At 28.0% G+C, this 21,964-nt stretch overlaps 2 protein-coding genes across 2 annotated transcripts in view; one reads left to right on the forward strand and one right to left on the reverse strand.

The window, feature by feature from the left end:
- Positions 1–21,964, forward strand: part of LOC132922519 (kinesin-like protein KIF19) — a 47,839-nt gene that overhangs the window by 8,142 nt on the left and 17,733 nt on the right. The window lies entirely within an intron of this gene.
- On the reverse strand, positions 1,329–11,466 carry LOC132921659 (cuticle protein 16.5-like). The gene is made up of 3 exons (XM_060984807.1): positions 11,316–11,466; positions 9,989–10,363; positions 1,329–1,931 (listed from the first exon to the last, which is right to left on the reverse strand). The coding sequence occupies exons 1-3, from the start codon at positions 11,325–11,327 to the stop codon at positions 1,566–1,568; spliced, it is 753 nt and encodes a 250-aa protein (XP_060840790.1). The 5' UTR covers positions 11,328–11,466; the 3' UTR covers positions 1,329–1,565.

The raw sequence follows: 21,964 nt of genomic DNA on the forward strand, positions 1-21,964 counted from the left end.
CGTAATAAAGATGTAATAAATTATATTTTAATAAATATTTTTTTTTATTATTTCGAGCGTTATATACAAATATCATTTAAATAAATCCGATTTATTATAATAATAAAAAAAATTATATCATGCCTATAGTAGTTCGCTAATTATATGATTATTTATTATAAATTGAATTCATTGTGGAAGTTTAATTAGATCAGTAGATCATTATACATTCTTTTGGAGAATTTAAAATAAATTAATGACTTGTAGAATCGTAATTAAATTGTAGGTAACGACTAACGAGCAGTTAAATACAAAAACATTTAGCAACTTAATAATAACTATTTATCAACTATATTCACATGTATAATTATCTAAGTATCTAATTATAGTAATCTTATATATCTATTCATAAACTGTATTCACTTCTATCTTTATTATTAACATATATTTTTATAAAATCACGGTAAAGAGGGAAACATTTTTTTGATTCTAAACGAATAGAAAATATATTGGTTTATATGGATGATGGTGTACTATTATAAATAAAATGTATACTTTTCAAGTGTAAACCTTTTTATTGAAGTTAAGTCTATAGAAGTGTTTTACAATTTTTTTGAGAATAAATCCATCGTAAATTTTGAATACAAATTATAATAGTAATAAATCAAATGTACCTACAGTCCTAATAAATCTTTATAATCATACAAATGGCAAACCTATATAATATGATGGTATTGTGTACACTGTACACCATATTATGTATGCCTATAGGCTGAATATAAATAATTTAATATCATTTGTTATTTCTTATTGATTCATCATCCTATTTTTCACAGATTAGTTTGTCGAATATTATAATGGTTCATCGATTTTACATTGACAGTTAAAAATAATATATTTCAATGTAGCTATACAATTTAGGTGACGAGCATACTTATTATTAAAATGTCGAACCTTCGGGTGGAGAAAAATGCAATAGCTGAATACACGTTTCTTTCAGTGTAGATACCACCGTATATAACTATATATATATATATATAGTAATATGGTAAATATGAATGATATAGATGTTTCTAAAATAAAATGTTTTATGTTATGTTAGAGACTTCATCAGAACACTACCTATAGTTTTAATATTTAAATATTAATATTAATTTTAATGGCACGGTGGTTTAATATTTCCGTAAACACTATGAATGTTCTACGAATAAACGTAGTGTCATAATTAGTAATAAATTAACACTAATAAACTAATAGATAATCAATAATCATTGATTAACTATAACATATTAAAAGTGTAAAATTTAAATTTAAATTCATTTGAATTTAATTGATAAACAAAACCAGAATTATATGATTTTGAAATATATTTATTTACATAATAATATAACTACAAAAAAATAAGTACCTATTAGGTAGGTACAGTAGACTGCTTAACATAATACAAGTTCATTACTATTTTTAATTTTTTTTTCAAATACAAAATTATATTTTATTATATTTATGTGTTGTTGTTTTGCGGTTCATACCTGATATAATATAGATATACAACAGTAAGAATAATAAATCGATCCTGAAGTTGTCTATTAGTAGAAACCGTATGGCGAAGCATAACCGTACGGGTAAGCTCCGTAGGAAGATACATAAGAAGAAGTGTATGGAGCGACTGCGTACGGGGATGCTACGTATGGGGCGGCGTACGGTGCTGCATAAGGTGCAACATAAGGTGCAGCGTAAGGGGCTGCGTAAGTGGCGGCATAGGGGGCGGTGTACGGCGCTGCGTACGGTGCTGCGTATGCTGGGGCGTAGGGGGAGGTGACGAGTGGAGCGTACAGACCACGTTTGCTTCGGTCACTGGCGGACTTGGTGTCTACGGACTTGGCGGATGCAGATTTGGCTTCTTCGGCTGCGGCGACGAAGCACACGACCATAGCGATCAAAGCGAAAGATACCTGAAACAATACATTGTAGAGTTTTAACGATCGCATAAAATCTTAAATCTAACGACAAATAAGAACGTATTGTTGCTCGGATCATGACTTTTTATGGACTTACTTTTATGTACACTGTACCTATTGTAAAGTTTCTTAGTCCAAAGAGAGATTATTATAATGAAAATATTAAGTAATATGAATATGAGTTAAATACTAGATGTTTTGATGAAAAGAAATGAAAATTATAAGCATACAAAATATTAAATGTTGTGGTCATTGTGGGATGTGGCCACGTGGGTAATGTTAAACATTAATATAAATATTACTCATTTTTATAAATTTACTAATAATCGAAAAATAGATAAAAATATGAAGTATCAAAGGGGATGATCCACCATAATATCCTATTTTACATACCAGATTACTAAAGTACGCTTTTCTACCAACCGTATACCGTATAACCTTACCTATCTATTTTATTATGATATATTTAATGAAGATTAGAAAATATAAATCAAACTTTTAAAGGAATAACAAAATCGACTGTTTGATTTGGCTTTCTCAAATATTAATGAGGTAACACAGAATCAATTTTTTGTTTTAAATTTAACTAAACTAAAAATATACTCTAATTTCTGGCTTTTATTTTTTTACACAGTATGAATTAATCAAAATCGTAATCCATTAAAAAATATATTAATTAGAAAAAAAGTTGGACAAGGTGATAACGGGCAAAGTTTGAAAATCGTTTAGAATAACATAATAATTTATTGTTAACGAAGAAAATAATTACACACACACACACACACACACACACACACACGGTGATCATAACAGTTCGAAAGTCTAAAGTATAACGATAATATTATATGTACAGCTTTAATATATATATATAATATACGTACTTGGAATTGCATATTGATTTTGTATTTTGTTGCTGTCTTGAGGGTTTTTCGATGAACGATGTGTACGACCGTTGATTGACTGATGACCACTGTTGGTCTGTCAGTCCTTTATATACGGTCAGTTCGATCATCCAACGCCCGATTGTTATTCTCTACGCACCACCGACAGTTGTAAATTACGACACTGTCGCCGAAGAATGATGATGCCAAAACAATAAATTGTAATCACTGATTGACGATCTGATAACACAATAATGATTTCATACATTAGTTATAATTCAGCAGCATTTTTTGAACAACATCATTGTGGTAGGTTATTATTTATTATGTCTAAGCTATATGAACGACACCAGAGCATAATAATATAATTATAAATATAATTTTAACACGTCAATATAACATTAATATTAACAGTAATAATATTGATATTAATCGTTGATTTCATAATAATAATTGTATGATAAAATAAAAATACATTTCTGAATTCCTACGAAGATTTCAAATTGTAATGTTCAGAAGAATATATTTTCCTATATGATGAATTACAAATTATGTCAAAACGTATATAGGTATTATCAATATAATAATGAACGGTAGGAAATTAAAGTGTACAATAATTTCACGTAACATATTTGTAGATGTGGCAGTTAATCTAGATAGATAGACTTTAAGTAGGTAATTTGTATATTGTATACTTTAAAACCAGTAAGTTTTTAGTTATTTACAATACTATTTTCTGTAGTAAAAGTGTTTCATTTATCTGTACCCTACTAATCTTATAGAGCCGCGCTGTTATGATTTGATGACCAGAGCAAAATTAAAAATATCCTCCTCTATTAATTTACTATTTAATCTTTTTCCACTTATTTGGTATTATCGTGTTGATATTTTGCTATGCATTTTTTAAACATTTTAAAGTAATGTAGTAGTAACTTAAAATTTAGTAAATGGTTTAATTGTTATACTGTAATAATAATAAGAGAAGACATTGTATTAGTAAACGTTGTTTAAGTATGGATATGAAATATAATATAAATGATTCAAAATTTAATCTCTTTAAGCTCTTGAAATTATTTTTAACATTGAATACTTTGTTAAATTGTATATAACTTTTTATTTTTAGGTATTAATTTATTATTCGTATCATTTTCATCATCTTCTAGTTCTCTTACCTTCATTTTACTCTAAAAATGATTTTCACAAAATGAATGAACAATTTAGATGATTACAATTGTTATACTTTTACTTTGTATTTCATAATAGCACTGTATAATCAGGTGCTGCTTAATCTTTATCAAATTTTATCAATTTCTATATAAAAATTATTTAAAAATATAAAAAATGCAAAATAAAAGTTACATTTTTTAATTTCTGGACTTTGTGCTTGAAAAGCAATATTTTTTTTTCAGATAAATTTAAAATATAATTTGCTTTTAAACCCGTTCCCTAACAATTACCAAATTTAGACAAGTTAAATCAAGTTCATATTATTATTTTATTGCATTTAAAATATTTTAAAAAAGTTACGATTTTTACATTTCGTAATATTGCTTTTGCTTGATATTTAAAAAATTATATTTTGTTAATTATTTCTGGACCAATATTTTCATTCGTATTTTAAGTCAGCTGCACATTTCTTCAATATTTAAACTGGTGTTACAGATAATGAATTATCATAAAGAAATTCAAAATCATTGCGATGATTGTACTAAAACCAATATTTCATTAGAGATGATTTGTTTAAATATTGATATATATGGTATTATTAAATCGGGCGATTAACTTTTTGGGGATCCTTAAAATGTTCACCCGAGGCACAGGCCATCTTGGCCACCCCAAGGGTTTAAGTTTATAAGTTATAAATTATAACATAAACTTTGTAGAATTTTCTCATATATATGTTAAAAATAACGTACCTAAGTATTACTAGTATTAGCGAATAAGGATAGTAAATCGTCATAGTAACTATATAAAAAATAATTATGATTCAGATATTTTAAATTTGTGTCACGCCTTTAGGATCATTTTGAGTGTTTTTCAAGGCGTAGACGAAGAAAACGAATTAATATAATGACGATTTCCATTTTAGTGTTACGAAATTGAAAATGAGAATTATTTGAAAAAAATTATTGTGTTATCGGTTACTCCTGCAAATAATTAATGAATAATATACATTATAAACACATATTACTTCACACATATTTTGTTATCATTAATGATTAGGAACTCATCAATGTATCACGAAGAGACGAAAGTAGTTTTGGCCTTTTGGGATAGAAATTGTTTGAATGCATTTTATTTAAATAAAATGTTTGATATTTTTTATGCATTATAATTATACATTGCTAGTACTAGGTAATATAGCTACTATAATAATATTAGCTATCATGAATGATGAATTAACTATTCATAACTACAAATATTGTTAACCACAGATAATTTTCAAGTTAAATTTTTATCGATTCATATATTACCTACACTTGATTTATGCAATATTTTTTTAATTATTATCTATTAGGTATAATTATTTAATTATTTAATTAGTATGTGTTATTTAAATAAAATGAGGAATATATACTTATTACAAATTAAGCATCTCATATTTATTAGAGTTACATAAATAAAAAATATATTTTATACATTATTATATTACAGAAAGTAAAAAAATGTATCGATTGTTTAAGTGAAAACAGGACGTGAGACATTCAGGCATTGCATCGTAACGCGCAAGGTCATCGCCGTAATAAAAATAATAAACTGTAGCGTTGCAATCCTTAAAAAATGCACTAGGAATTCCTAATGTCTGTTGACCATCGTGATTAATAAATATCTTCTTTTTTTCGATATGAACTGCAGTAATAAGCACATTGACATTTATTTTTTCAGTATCTGTCAATACATATTGGTAGAAATACAACAGTTAAAGTTGAACTCTAGATTGTAATATATATAGTTCGAGTCTACAAGACTCGACAGTAAACTCTCCATTTCTAATAACTAAAGATAAAAACCGAATCATGCAATTTCTTGGCAAGGCATTCTGGCCGTTAAACCGAGTGTTTTCAGATGACATAATATTTTTATTAGTTTACATTTTATCACATTAGAATAATATAGTTTACTACAAATTAAATTTCCTATTTGAAACGGAATAACTTGAGTAAAATGCTAGCAGATAATCACTGTTCACTACTTACATTTAATTTATTTTTATTACTAACACATTAATATATTATTACATTATATTAAATTTCTACTACTGGACAAATTACTATTGATAAAACATTAAATACTGACATTTTATAAAATTCACTGATTTCAAAAAGAACACTATAATAATTTTATAACTTAAAAGTACCATACATATTACATTGTAATAAGTTTGAGGTGTTTAATGTTTATACACAGAAACAATTAACCAGAGTCTTCAGACATTTTCGTGATAACTTTGGCGACGGCGTAACTTTGGTTGAAATAGATATTCAATGTAGGTACCATTAATCAATAAGTATTGTATGCCATCCTTAATCTAGTTGGATTTAATTGGTACTTAGGCGGTCAAAAAGAAAATATTCTTATTGAAATAACCGGGAAAAACAAAAAAAGTTAAGAGAAAAAAAATGTTTATAGGTACAAAACCTGTAGTTTTTAACAAGATTGATTCATTTTTGTGAAATTAATACAAAGAGTTGAAATTTTTACTGAGTATCATTATCATTTAATAAGTATGAAATGATTTTCAAAATATTTTTGATCTTTTTGCGCTATTTATAAGTATTTTAAATTTTCAACTTTTTTCGTTTTATGTGTGTTAATATTTTTTGTTTTTGTGTAAAAAAACACTGAAAATGTAATAACATTTTGTTCATAAGTTCTTTATGTATCTATCAGGTATCGGAAATAAGTAGTCATAATATTTTTTGAAAGGCGTTTAAATTTTAAATTTCTATTTTTTACGAAATTCTTCAAAATCCTTAAAATTGTAAATTATTTTGTATTATAAAATTTATTTTTTAATGCTCATAGATACCTAAACTTTGAAAATTGTGTACAAGTTTCCTTATACATTTTGATATAAAAATTATAAAAAAAACTTTGCCTAAATCCACAAATCTTTCTTATGAACGTATTACATTTAGATTTTGACGAAACTGGATATTCATGCGGGTAAATTAAATTAACGATTTCTCATCGAACGTCTTTAGTTTTTTTTTTGTGATTCAAATAATATTAATAATTATAAAATGTTGAAACATTCTAATGCTATTTATCATTTTCTATATTCAATAAATTTTTTAAAATATATAGACCAATTTTGAGCTAAGTACATATAATTATTTGAAAATGTTCAATGTTTTTTTAACTGTTTATATGTTTAAACTCTGTCAATAATTCTAAAATACATAAAAGCAATTTTTCTTTATAGACATTTGATTATTTAAAATTTAAATTTTAACGAAATGAAATATGTACTTAAATGGAATATAACGATTTTAGTTATTTTATGTGATTCAAAAATATGATAGGGTATCATTAGATACTTCCTTGAAACTTTTACACATATTATACTTAAACTTAATGTACCAACACAGTAACATTTAAAAAATATTTAAATTAATTTTAAACTATTTCTTACTCAACACTTTTATAACACTTTTATAACAATGATATAATAATATTAAAATTATATAATTATATACTAATGTAATAAATTCTGTTTTCGGTAAAAATTAATACAGTCTATCACGTCATATCCGTATGAGTGTATTATTAATAGCAAAATAACTTGATTTTTAAAAATGACTTCGCGTAGCAATATTATAAATATATAATAAAATATACTTAATAATAATATATAAACACTTTATAAGTCGTTTTTATCATATATACTATATAGGTACAACGATTTATTTTTGAGTTAAAATTTTAACACAACTATTACAGTGACCACCTCAACGACACCTTTAGTACAACAGAGCGGTACTTGTTTGCCTGCTTTTAGTGTACCCTGCAATAAATGATTCCATATTTTTATATTTAATTATAAATCCATGAAATTTTATTGAACGGGTTATACCTATGCACCAAAAATCGTCATATATCTTTTTAAGTCTCTGACATTGTTCATCAGAAAAATGTACTACCGTCACCATATTGGTAATTGCTGTACACATATTATTATACACATATTTGATATTTTATTTGGAAATTAAAATTTAGAAATAACATACAGGACGTCAATTATATAAATTATAATGGACTATAGTGAACAGCTTATGAATAACAATCATTACAAAGAACCTTGTGAATAATATAGGAGATAATGGTAACATACTGACATGGTGATATGCGTCTTGCACTTTTATTAGGTATATATTTTTATACGGTTATATATGTATATCCTCGAGAATTGGAAGACGCGTCAAGTACACAAAATATAGGTTGGTACTAAGTACAAACAAGAAAGCTGTATTTCACTAGTTTTAACTAGTAATAACGAAAAATAAATATCACAATACGTTATTATTACGTGATGTTTTTTGTGTTTGTCTTATGGCTCGATACAGTCGACACGCAACTACACAAGTGTTGCGCTCTTTTCAATAACACACAACTTTCGGCAATCGAACGGTACGAAGAAAAATTCATTAACGCAGTAATCTTTTAATGTGTAAGTTGGTACCTCTCATTCAACCACACATCAAGTTCACCGGTTAGTAGGTGCAATCTCCTACTCTCTTGAAAAAAAATTGTACTGCACTTGCGCTTTTCTAGATATCTCTCAGGCATTTGACCGTGTTTGGCACCAAGGTCTTTTATATAAATTGAAATCTTTCCTTCCTTCATCCTATTTCTCACTTATCAAATCTTATCTCACAGATCGCTCATTTAAAATATGCTTTGGAACTGCTACGTCTGAAATAGCAAGTATAAATGCTGGAGTTCCTCAAGGTGGTATTTTATCTCCAATACTCTTCAATATCTTTGTCTCTGATCAACCAACATCTTCAAACACCTCAGTTGCAGACTATGCTGATGATAAAGCGATTATCTCGATTAATGAGGACCCTTTTTTGGCCTCTTTACATTTGCAAACTCATCTTGGGCTGATGGAAAACTGGTACACTAAATGGAAATTTAAAGTAAACCAAACTAAATCGGTACACACTACTTTCACACTTAGGCAAACTCAGTGTCCAAATGTACTACTTTATGGCATTCCTATTCCTTCATTACCCACAGTAAAATACCTTGGACTAACGCTTGATCAACGGTTAACTTGGGCTCAACACATACGTGAAAAAAGATTATCCCTAAACAATAGGCTACGTATGCTGAAACATTTAATTGGTAACAAGGTCACCCCTATCAATATCAAACTCCTTATGTATAAATCCTTATTAAAACCCATCTGGACATACGGTCTCCAGCTTTGGGGAAATGCTAAAAAGTCTAATCTAAATAAGATACAAGCTTTTCAAAATATGACATTAAGAAAAATAGTAAATGCCCCTCCATATATTTCAAACCATACTCTACACATAGATTGTAATCTAAAATCTATTCATGACGAAGCCAAACGTTTCTATAAAAAATTTCATCACCGCCTATCTACTCATTCAAATCCTCTCATAAAAATTTATCATCCCTCACAATCCCAGGTATCCTTCCAAGACGACTTAAACGTAATTGGTGCAGAGATCTATTGCATTAACAATAAAATTAAAAAAAAAATTTAAAAAAAAAAAAAGTTCATATTTATAATAATAACAGTATGTGGGTATTTTTATAAAAATCACAAGAACATTGATGTTTATTATTCTTGAAATTATACACATTTCTTTGTTTTGAATAATCGTGGTTTTGTGTAACGGCTAGGCATATTATTATCCCAAGTCGATGTTTACGATATATATTTAGGAAACAATAATATTATACAATGAGTCATTAAGAAAAATTAAATTTTTATTTACATATTATATATTCAACAAGACATAAAATTTTCATATTTTTGAATACATTATTTCAATCAGAGTTAAACAATTTTTATTTTTATCAAATTATTTAATTGAGGTTAAGTAACTCGACGAGGCTGCACATTCCATCACGTGACGTGTCGTAATTTTTTCCGGTTATAGATGTGGGTAGTGACGAGTGAAAGGCCGTTCATGGGTAGTAAGTGTACGGGGAAGCCAGGGTCTTGGCTACGTATGGGTAAGTGGTGTATGACGATACGTAAGGGGAAGCGTACGGGGAAGAAAGTGCGTAAGGGGCGGCGGCATATGGGGCAGCAACGTAAGGGGCGGCAGCGTATGGAGCGGCCACGTAAGGTGCGGCGGCGACTGGTGCAGCGGCTACGTAAGGTGCGGCGGCGACCGGTGCAGCGGCCACGTAAGGTGCAGCGACGGCCACGAACCGTTTGCTACGATCGGTGTCTGAAACAGCACCAGATTGAGCAGACGCTGAAGGCGACGATTTGACTTCTTCGGTTGCGGGGGCGGCAGCGGCGAAGCACATGACCGCGGCGAGCACTGCGAAAGTCACCTGAAACACGAATAAATTGCATTTGTTTTAGTTAGGTATTTAAAAGTACTACAATATAATCTAGGCGGTGATTAAATATTAGGTTTATTCGTATTAAAACCCGGTACGGGATAGTAAATATTATTTATATTAACATCCCGATCGTAATGCACTAAACTTGATCTATAGATTTTTCGAAGCGGATGTTAATTTTTAGAAATATATGAAATAGTGAAAATTTCCAAATTTTAATTATAAAAATCTTAGCTGAGTTAATAAAGATCGCTATTAGTCGCCACTGCGCATTGATAAATACATATTAAACGTATTTCATGATGAATGCAAACAGTTATAAGTTATTTTTGTAACACCTGATCATCATTCATCATCATCACTATTATACTTATATTATACTCACTTACGAATATTTATTAAATGTATAATATTGTAAATATAATAATAATAAATAAATAACTGATTGCGAAAAATGCAATAGAAAATAATACTATACATCTATAGGTTATATGCTTTGCATTACAATTTACAATATTATGTTCGTTAGAGATATTAATAAGATGTGATAATTTTTGAAATTCATAGTGTCGCGAATTTGTGATATTATAGCATTATGCATTCCAGTATTTAACATGTGCAGATTATTTTCAATAACTTATGCTTTATTAGATCTATAATAATATGTACTTTGTTACCAGACAAAGCCCGTATTAAGAGGCGTTTAGAGGTTCAAACCCCCCAGAAATGTTTTAAGTAGAATCATTTTTTATCATTAAAATAATGTATTTTTAATTCATGTATTATAAATATTTTAACCCCCCCCCCCCCTCCAAAGAAAATTGATCTTTAATACGTGCTTGTAGTTTGTACCAGACACAAGTTGCAATATTATGTATATTATAATCGCAAAATGTTCAATAATTGACCTGTTGAAAAGAAAATATATGGTTAGACTTACTTGGAATTGCATGGTGATTTTGATTGTGAGTTACTCGATTTTTTAAGTTAAACGAAAGCGACTGAAGACAGACGAATGACTGATACTTACCACGGGCAAGATTATCCGTTTTATATCATCTGCATTTAGCTGTGACATTGACGCCCATCAATTACCATTCTGCACACAATATTCATATCAAATTAGAAAACGGACACCAGTGCCAATATGATACAAACATATGAAATAGTTCAATACATTTCAAGTATTCACATCTCACTGATATTTTAGTAAATAATCCAAAAAAAAACATTAATGATACATAATTATAACTATATCAATGTATATTCGACAATTTACCACATTTTATGCTGCAATATTGAATATAATATGATGCCATCGCACAATAAAATATTCCAGTAATGCTTAGTAATTAATAATATACAGATGTTGTATATCTACTCAATATAATATTAACTTATATAAGATCTATATCTGTAGTAATATTAAACTATGCCATATACTCATATTATGTCGAATACTTAAAGTTAATATAGATAAATTTCATAATGCAATGCACTTAAGTTATAACTAACAAAATTTCGATTTTACTAATATATAATTATAATTAAATTCAAATCTTATTTTATAAATCACAACTCAATTAAAAAATTTAAATACAACCTATGCTTATAGGGGAGTTGCAAATCTTTTATCATATTTATATTATGTTATATTTTGTGTTCTGGTAATTTACTAAAAATTAATATTATTATTATTATATACCTAAATATATTATATAGGTATTTATTTACTGAATAGTGAACATTGTATTATTTAATGTACTAAATTATCTATAAATAAAATAATAATATATTGTAATTTTTCATTTAACATACAAATAATGGATTCTCAGCTACATAAAATCAAACTATATTTTGTCATTCCTCCATGGCTCCATTATAATTCTAAATTGTTTAAAACTTGGAGATAAAATAATGTTCACCAAATGTTTCATGTTTTGTATGATATAATTTAATAAAAAAATAAAAAGACAAATGCAATAAAATGGCCATAATTATTGTTTTGTTTTTAAATATTTTTACCAGGTATTGTTTTCAAATAAAATATTAAACAAAATATTATGATAATTTATAAGCTTAAACACGATTAGTGTAGTAGATACTCACTCTAATAAGTTTAAACTTAAACTTTAGTGCACTAATAGTAAAGTTTAGAGTGCAACTATTTAAAAATGTGACTTTGGGATTTGCAATAATAATTTAACTAAAATATAATGTTTTAATGTACATTATATTACAATAAACACACTAATATAAAATTCAAAATTAGTTCCATAGAATCCAGTATTAAAATGTGTGCAAAAAATGGTTCTTATATAACTCAAAATATAATAACATCTTTCTGTAAATACCAGAAAATAGTGAAAATAGATTCATAGTACCTATAAATAGATAGGTTTAAATAAATTATTAAAATTAATCAAAAATGTTTCGACGGTCGTATAATAAAATTCCTAATAATATAAAAAACATAAAAGTTTAAATTCTAACGAAAAATGTTCTTAAATTACAATAAAAACTTTAAAATATCGTTATTTAACGTTTAAATAAGTAATTTCGTTCAAATTGGAACTTATAATATCTATAAAAAATACTATCTGTCTTTAGATAATATATATTAATATATAGGTACATTTTTCGGATTTTATGGTCCCAATATGAACTACTTATGAAGAATCTTGTATCAAATTAATTTTTTACATTATTTAGTTATAAAATATTATGTTTACTAACATTTGACCACAGATTTTTTTACATAAATATTTAATCTGCTCTAACGTATTAAATTTTTACTCAATTTTAATTAAAATTTTCGTAAAAATAAGATTAAAAAAATTATTATTTTAAAAATTACAGAAATTTATTGAACAAAATTTTGTTTGAGATGTAAATATTGTATTTTCAATAAATGTTACAATTTTAATTAAAATTTAAATATATTGATGAGCCATAATGAAACTTTAGGTTATACCTACGGGTATTTTTGACAAACAGTTTACCAATAGTTTATATAGTTCTATATTATGTATTATATATCTGTATATAATATGTACTTATACTCAGTGCCATACTACAATAGATATTAAGTATTTAAACGAGGCTCTAGAGGCACTTTAAATGGGTAGGGATTTTAACAAGTTAATTTTTCAACTATCAGGTTTTTAATTTATTATTTATAACATAAATTATTAAAATTCAAAAAAAAATATTTATTTATTATACATTTCTTTGACAATAATGTAGTCTTACATAATGTATTATTATAATAGAAAATAAATTACTGACGTATAAACAATAAAATATATTTCCATTCGGAATCGTTTTTCATTGAATTATCAATTAAAGTATTTAAAGTCAAATTTAATTTATCTATTACAGTGGTCAGTGACCTACTCAACGGTAAACTGTAACTTAATAGGTACACCTATGTATACAGCATAGTGATTACTTAGTTGTCGGCTACGTTAAAATTTTATCATTTTTAAATCAACAAATAGCATTGAGTTCATTATTCATTATAATATATTATTAATCTATTTTATATATTACTCATATTTTACCTATGGTATAAAACTCTAAAAATATTATAAGCCTATAAATACAGAATAATTTCCCAGCCTTACCGATAAAAAATGATAATAGGTAGAAGAAAAAAAGCTTCTTCATTTTAATATTTTAGAACTATATCTGTCTAGCTAAGTGAGGGGTGTTATAATAATTATAAACTAGTTGGTTAGGTTCTATCATATCTATACATGCTACAATATAGCAACTTTTGTTTTTTATATAATTAGTATAACATAGACTACATTATTTAAACATGTTATATAAGTATAAAAAAATACTATATATATATTATTTGCATAATGTACGTGTAGTCTATATAATATATTATATAACGTATTCATTGTTTGACTTGTTTTACTATTACTACCTACGAAGAAGGAATACCGTTTTAGTATTTTATTAAAAATTGCGTATCTGCTGGCATGTTGTTCCAAGGTTTCGAATTTTGGAACGGTACGACCCGAGAGTATAAAATAGACATATATTATTATTATAGTGTCAATGATAATATAGAATGATAATTGAATTAAAAAATAAAACCAACTGCCAAAATACCAAAAGAAAAAAAAGATTGCGTTTACTTTTAAATTATTACATATAATAGTAGGCAGACCACACGACCATATACGTATAAGTGTGTAATACCACACGTCAACGTTAGAACGTCATTCAAATCCGTGAGCGAGTCACTTACTATTCAATGATGGTCGTCTGATAAACACAATAACACTGTTCCATATTATTATTATTACCTATACGTTTGAAAGTGGCCATCAGAGTGTGCAAGGTGAATCAAACTTCAACGGAATACTCGAATAATTGTATTATTATCAATGTTGGACAACAACGAGGTGTTTGGCCCGATAACTTGTAATAAAAAAATGGAAACTTTGCCAAAAAACAAAATCAATAATCAATAAAATAGGATTAAATTAAATCGTATGGTCTGCGTATAATATTGTTATGGTTCATACTATTTTGATAAAACTTTCCTTAGCACGATAAAAAAGAGGAATTAATTAAAAAAAAAGATGACTGTCTCGATATGAAGAATATTCGAACATTAATTGAACTGCTCAAATATGTATTTTAAATTAAAACCATTTGTCTATTATCTTTATTGCCAATTATAAGTGAAACCACTTATCCAATGCACCTTGAAATAATATGAAGAGGTCATGACTTTTGCAATATTCATAATATTATAACTATGTATTTTTATATTTTCCCCAACCCCTGAGTGACACTCTGGATAAACACCACGAGCAAACGCTGATGACGAGGGGTAAATATATTATATCTGTATATTATTGTTACTTTTATATGTTTGATAGAATATTTTCAACCAGGGTTATGTAAATTTTACAAATATGTCAGTTATATTCTTCAAAAAAGTCTCAATATTTTATTATGTACCTATACTGCAATTTTAATGACCGGTTCGACGTTTAATGATACAACTATAGCTTATAAAATATTCCATTATGTTATAATAGGTAGGTATAAATATATAATAATAAAGTATTAGATACCTATCTATATATACTAGAAATTAATGTCAAGTATAAATATACAATTATTAAACATATCGCCTATGTGTAATATATTGCAAAATAAACAATAGTTTAAAAAGAAAATCGTACAATTATATAATAGGTATATAATAATAACTAAATAGTTGGCTAATTTAAATTCTGACTTCTGAGCGGAGCGATAAATGCATTTGTTTTAATTTATTTATTGCGTCTGTCACAGACGCGAACGCAGGAGAAAATTTCGGGGGGATTTTTGAAAATATTTATATAAATATGATAAATATCATACTATTTAAATTGTAGGTCAGGTAATTTATTTTTCCTTCTGATATTTCGGAGGGGGTTTAAGCACCCAAAACCCCCTTGCGTTGGTCTGTCATCACCTTTTAGAGCAATTAAAAATTGTTAGTGGGTGTGTGTATGTGGGTGGGGGGGGGGGGTGTAAAATGTAAAAATTCACAGAATTTTTTTTTATAATTGGTAAAAAGAAAACGTTAAGGAAAGGAAATTTTCGATAAAATCGATATAATTATTATTATTACTATTTTTTTTTTTTTTTGATGTAACCCAAAAACGAATAACTGTAGATACAAAAATGTACACCAAATGTTTATATAATCATTTTTAATTTAATATACAATTTAAAAAATATTTCGACTATTTTTAAGGCATGAGAAATTTTCGATTTTTTTTTTTTAAATTTTTTTTTCTAGAAATTATTCGATTGGTAGAAATGTTTGAAAGTTTAATATAAAGTTCATAAGTTGTTTATTTTATCAACAGCCTTGATAGGAATATACATTATATATCATTTCTAAACATATATATTATGTATGTTTTATGTATTAAATATACCATTTATACACGTTGTGTCAATGTCAAGTATATGAATTAGTGAATTTAAAACCTTTGCGGACTGCGATGACGAGCAATGGAAACATGGAATACTGAAACACAACAGAATTTATACTAATTACAATAAATACATCGTTGTCATTCGACGCGCGATGGCCCAAATGGTGTACAACTTGTATTAGTTTTCAACTAGCGCGATAGATATAGATTTATCACGTAATACCAAACAATTAATACAATGCACGCATTACACATAACTATTGTAATTTTATTACTATGACTACTACTTTGTCTACCATCGTTGGTCAGTGACTTATTCTATATAAGCGCACGCCCTTCAGAAAACCTACGTGCGATCCCATTCGCGTGCGTATAAAAATTGACAATAATATTTTAATCGATGGAATCGTGTGTTTTGGTAATAGTCAATAGACGATTTCGATTTCGTTCTCATAGGACCCGGTGACAAACTAATGACGAATTTATTTATACCAAGGTCAACAAAAATATTATTTTGTTCGTGATTATAATAAAAATATGTAAATTATGGGCAGTAAATCGCATAATAACCGTCATCATATTATAATAGTATAGATGATAATTAGAGAGAAGTGAATTCATAGAAATATTCATTATTTTTACCTTGCTGTTAAACATACAATAAAGTATAGCTTCCTTAACACAAAATTTGAATTAGATGCTAATGAAATTAATGTTAAAGCCTTTATTGAGTATAAGTTTTTTTGGACTTTTTAGGTGATATTTAATTTTTATTACTTTTTCAATATTTATAATAATATCCGTCAGTTGAGACTTCACGCATTTCATATATTATTGTTTATTTTCGTTAACATTTTACATGTCCTGTTGTTCTAAATACGTCACACTTAATCAATAATACTTTTTTTTAACTTCCTAACATCTTTAATTTAAAATATTTTACATTTGGTAGATTTTTATATTTTTTAAATTATATGATTCTTTATTATATTATTTTATAATGAATTTTATAATTTATTGACGTTTGGGGATTTTAATACATTTGTACGGGTTTTTAGTGCATTTCTTGGGATTTATAATACATTTTAAACTACTTTTCGAGATTTTAAATGTATTTTTTAAAGTATTTAATTTACAACTTTAAATTGATAATATTATATTATAGATAATAGCAATAAGTGTCACATTTTTTTCTACAAACAATTTTATGGCAACTGTATTTAATGTGTTATTATAACTTCAGAGTTCAGTACCTACCTTCAGACAGCTTTGCACGAATATTACATACATTAAAATAATATATTTTTAAATAAATTAAATCTCAACGAAATTTGAAATTGACAAACACCGTGGTGCAGAAGGGAGTGATGCTATGTACTTGTCCCTATATATTGTAAATTTCCGGATTATATAATAATTATGATTGGCGTTTGTATACAAAATAAAATATCCGTGGCTAGTAAAATATTATATTTTATTGAATGGATTATTTATCGGACAGCCATCAAATAGTTCAACGCCCTCAAACGTAGGTATATATTTATATTATGGCTGTTATGTGTGTGTGTGTGTGTGTGTGTGTGTGTGTGTGTGTGTGTGTGTGTGTGTGTGTGTGTGTGAATTATAAATAATTTCTGAGCTGCATATTTAGGTACCTATTTTATTTTGAAATATTGGCAGATTCAATAATTTAATATTTATTTGATGAATTTATATCTATGACTATTTATAATCATTTAATCTGCTTATTAGATAATAGGAATATTTAATACTTTCTTACAACTTACCTATATATCTATCAAAAAAAGTAATAGTTTAAAAATACTCGTCATTGATCGTATTAAAATCTATAGATTTTTCAATTTTTGATTGATCCGTTTTCACCCAAAACCTGAAATTGGGATGTATTTATTGATTCACAATTCATGTAGGTATTATAATGTTTAATAAGAAATTTATAAGACGATAGTAGAGAATAATAAACATCATATTCTTATTAATATATTTAGTTTTTTCTAATTCCACATTATACTTACAATACAACACGTTATTAATTATAATTATTATACTATAACATAATACTAACACTTAAATTAAATATTAAAATATAAATAAGTACCACATGAATACCTATTTTAAATAATTAATTTAATATCTAGGTATACACCTAAAAACCCCCGATTGAATATTATAACAATAATTTTGAAAATTTAACTTATGAGACATGGCTTATTCTTTGTGTATTGTTAATTAAAATATGATTTATATTATTTGTTTTCCTCGGGTTCCTCGTACCTAATAACTTTAAATGATTTTTCGCCAAATTGTAATCCAAACGTGCTGACGTTTACTTGCTCATAATAATCTATCTTGTTAATTGTGGCGTACTTTTCATGACCGTCCATTGCTTCTATTATTTCTATTGTAAGGTTATCGCCGTTAGAACTTAATACCTCCAGTATGTTTTTATTTGTCATTTCTATATCAAACTCCGTAGAAGCTGCCTGATTTTTAGTGCGCGTCACAACGTCACTCAAGAACATTTGTACGACGCCACGCGTTGTGTTTGATATTATATCATCGTTACTCAATACGATACGTTGCTCATCGAGAAACTTGTTGATAAGTGTGTTCAACTCCCAGAAAAAATCTATCGGATGCCCGAAGAAAGCCACCTTGTCAGCGAAAACGACCAACGACATTTGGATGTTGGATATACAATGCCGGATTGACACCGGCGTGGTGTCCGAATGGTCGGTGTACTTCAACGTCAACAACGCGTGCGCCGACAGCGATTTCGTGAACTGTACCTCTAACGCCAATCCCAGCACCCGAATGCCGTACTTGAGCTGTGTGCCGGTCACGGACCTGCTGGTGACCAGCCGCTGGACCACCTGATACGGAGTGATCCCGGTGTCCGCCGCCGGGGTCAGGCCCAGCTCGGCCAGCATCATGCCGCCGGGGTCCATGGATTCCGGCTTCATCACCTGGGTGAGAATCACTCGCCATTCCCGGTCGTTGGCCAACACCCCGCGCAGTATGTTCGCCATCGCTTTCATCGGTTGGGGCATGAAGACGGCGCACCGGACGGCCAGCAGACCGCTCAGGGCCACGACGCACGCGCACAGAAAACGCATCGTATTTAGTGACGGACGGACGATTCGGGTTGCGACGGCGGCGGTGGTTTTCGAGAATTTTTCCGTGCCGCGATTTATGGTTCACCGCGGGTGCGACTACGCGACGATGTTAGGTTAGCTACTGCGGAATACGCGAACCCGGTCGCCCGCGGCCACGACATTATAATATCGCCATATTATCATTCGTGCGTGTGTGCTGTTGTTTGTTTTCGCGAAAACCTCGTCGAGCAGAGCAAACATCGGCGGCGCACTTGGCGTCGTGGTTGGTCGGGCGACATGTGCGGGTATCTGCGGAAATATGTGTTTGACACGTATTATAACAACATATAGTTAGTGTTTTATATGGTCGAGCTTAACAGTGGCGTGGTGAACTGTTTTTATCGATTGGACCAAAAATCGTTTTGATTCTTCGTTTACGAGCACTCGTCACTACCATATTTTTACTTCCTCTAAAACTGCTGCGGTTTACATCAGAATTAAACTAGAGAATTCGTGATGATTATTTCATACGCCGATCGTAGCAGTATGATGTCTGCTGTTATGGGACCGACCGCATCATTAAAACAACTTCGGCCATAGGCCCTCTAAAATTTCCATCATCACGCCACTGAATATAGCATAATAACAAATAATGTTGTTGTTGTGTTTGGTCTCGACTGACATAAAAAAAAAATTTCAATAATTCCGGCTGCAAACGCAAAACACAATTGTTGCGTTTATTATATATTATATCTACTAATAATAAAGTTACGCGGATTTCCTCGAAAATATTAGGTACCATAAAAATGTATTGATAGAGTGGTTCACTGAAATTGAATGGATCAATCACGAGCCATCACGAAATCATGTTTAACTCACTATTGATTCATTAAATATTTAGTAATTGTTATTCTTGAAATATGTTGGCATGTATAATACAGGGATGAAGTTTTGAATTTTCTAAGGCTTAAAAATCAATCAATCTGAAAATTCATAAACTATTTTGATTTAATTTATATAATATAGTTATATAATGGCAACATTTTTTAAACCATAAGGATATCAAAAACTTTACTTATTATTCACTATACATTAAAATACATGCGCACGTTTCTTAATTTATTTCGATTGTATTGTCACTATCAGTATATTATAAGTTCTCAGATTTATTTTTATAAATTTAACTGGTCTTTTTTTAATATATATTGCTGTTTATTATTATTATAAAAAATATAAACACATAATATGATACCAAATAAAAATAAAAACAAAACAAAAATTATCAACAATAAAATATTGAATTTATTAAATTAATCAAACAACTTTAAAGTTGTTTTTATTTTTTATTTTACAAAAAAGAATAGTTTACATCAATTAGAATAATATACAAACACATATAAAACTGTTTCAACCACCTGCATCACAAATTATTTATTTGTTTTTGTCTATTGTCTTGTTATGCAAACACAGGTTTGGTAAAAGCTTAGAGGTAGTTCATATTTCTTACAATCACAATTGCTATGTACAAAATATTACATTTTTGATATTATAGCGTCTTACAAACTATTCTGCTGTAATATAAAAGTCGATGAATATAATTGTAATGATTATAATAATGTTCAACATATTTAACTCAATAAATCATATTATATTAAAACTTACCTATCAAACAAAAGATATAGTATTGGTAATCGTGTAACTATAACAGTTAAGAATGCTCATTTTTAAATCTTTTCTAATGATTTTTTAAAAATTTACATTTGAGTAAAAAATGTTCATTTTATTACAACAATTAAGTAAAACTATTTGAAACACTATTGAGTGAAATCATACTATTTCAAATAAACAATTAAGTTATATTATAATATCAATATTATACATCGTACAGTAAACGCATCCGTATAATGTGACGTGTTACTTTTAGACTGAGTAAAAAATCATGAAAATACTCTATACATAGATTAATACAATATAATGGATAATGATATATACGTAGATATAAAATATAGTATAATACATAGGTGTATAAATATTTCAAACTATACCAAGAAGTAAGAAATTCAGAAAATATAATAATCTTACTAAAACCATGTATAATTCTATAATAAACCTACCTACTAAATATAATAACTAAAATATTATAGTACTTACCTTACATTAATTGTCTATTATTCATAACAAACTCTGTCATTGGTTATACCATTGACCAAAATATAAATAATTTCGATATTGTATTTTTTTTCTTTTATCCCGGATTATTTATATTACAAATATATATAGTAGGTACAGCTGAAGTGTTATAGGAATTTCCAGGAACTATTTATTTTTAAATACATATATTTTCTTAAGTATCATAATTCATAATTTTGACTTTTTTATTATACTAGCTGCTATTGTAACTCGATCCTGTTGTTTATAACCCGTCTACGGCGGCTTAATTGGTGAGAGGAAAATGAAAATCGTTTCAACAAAAGCGATGTTGGAATATAAGTCGGAAAAGCTTATTCCGGAAT

The sequence above is a fragment of the Rhopalosiphum padi genome, chromosome 2 (genome assembly GCF_020882245.1).
Source record: "Rhopalosiphum padi isolate XX-2018 chromosome 2, ASM2088224v1, whole genome shotgun sequence".
NCBI lineage: Eukaryota > Metazoa > Arthropoda > Insecta > Hemiptera > Aphididae > Rhopalosiphum > Rhopalosiphum padi.

Excerpts from the sequence above, each read along its gene's own strand:
- LOC132921659 (XM_060984807.1), bottom strand. Across the intron at positions 1,932-9,988 it reads CCCCGTACACTTACTACCCA|GTATCTTTCGCTTTGATCGC; the intron begins TGAACGGCCTTT and ends GTATTGTTTCAG.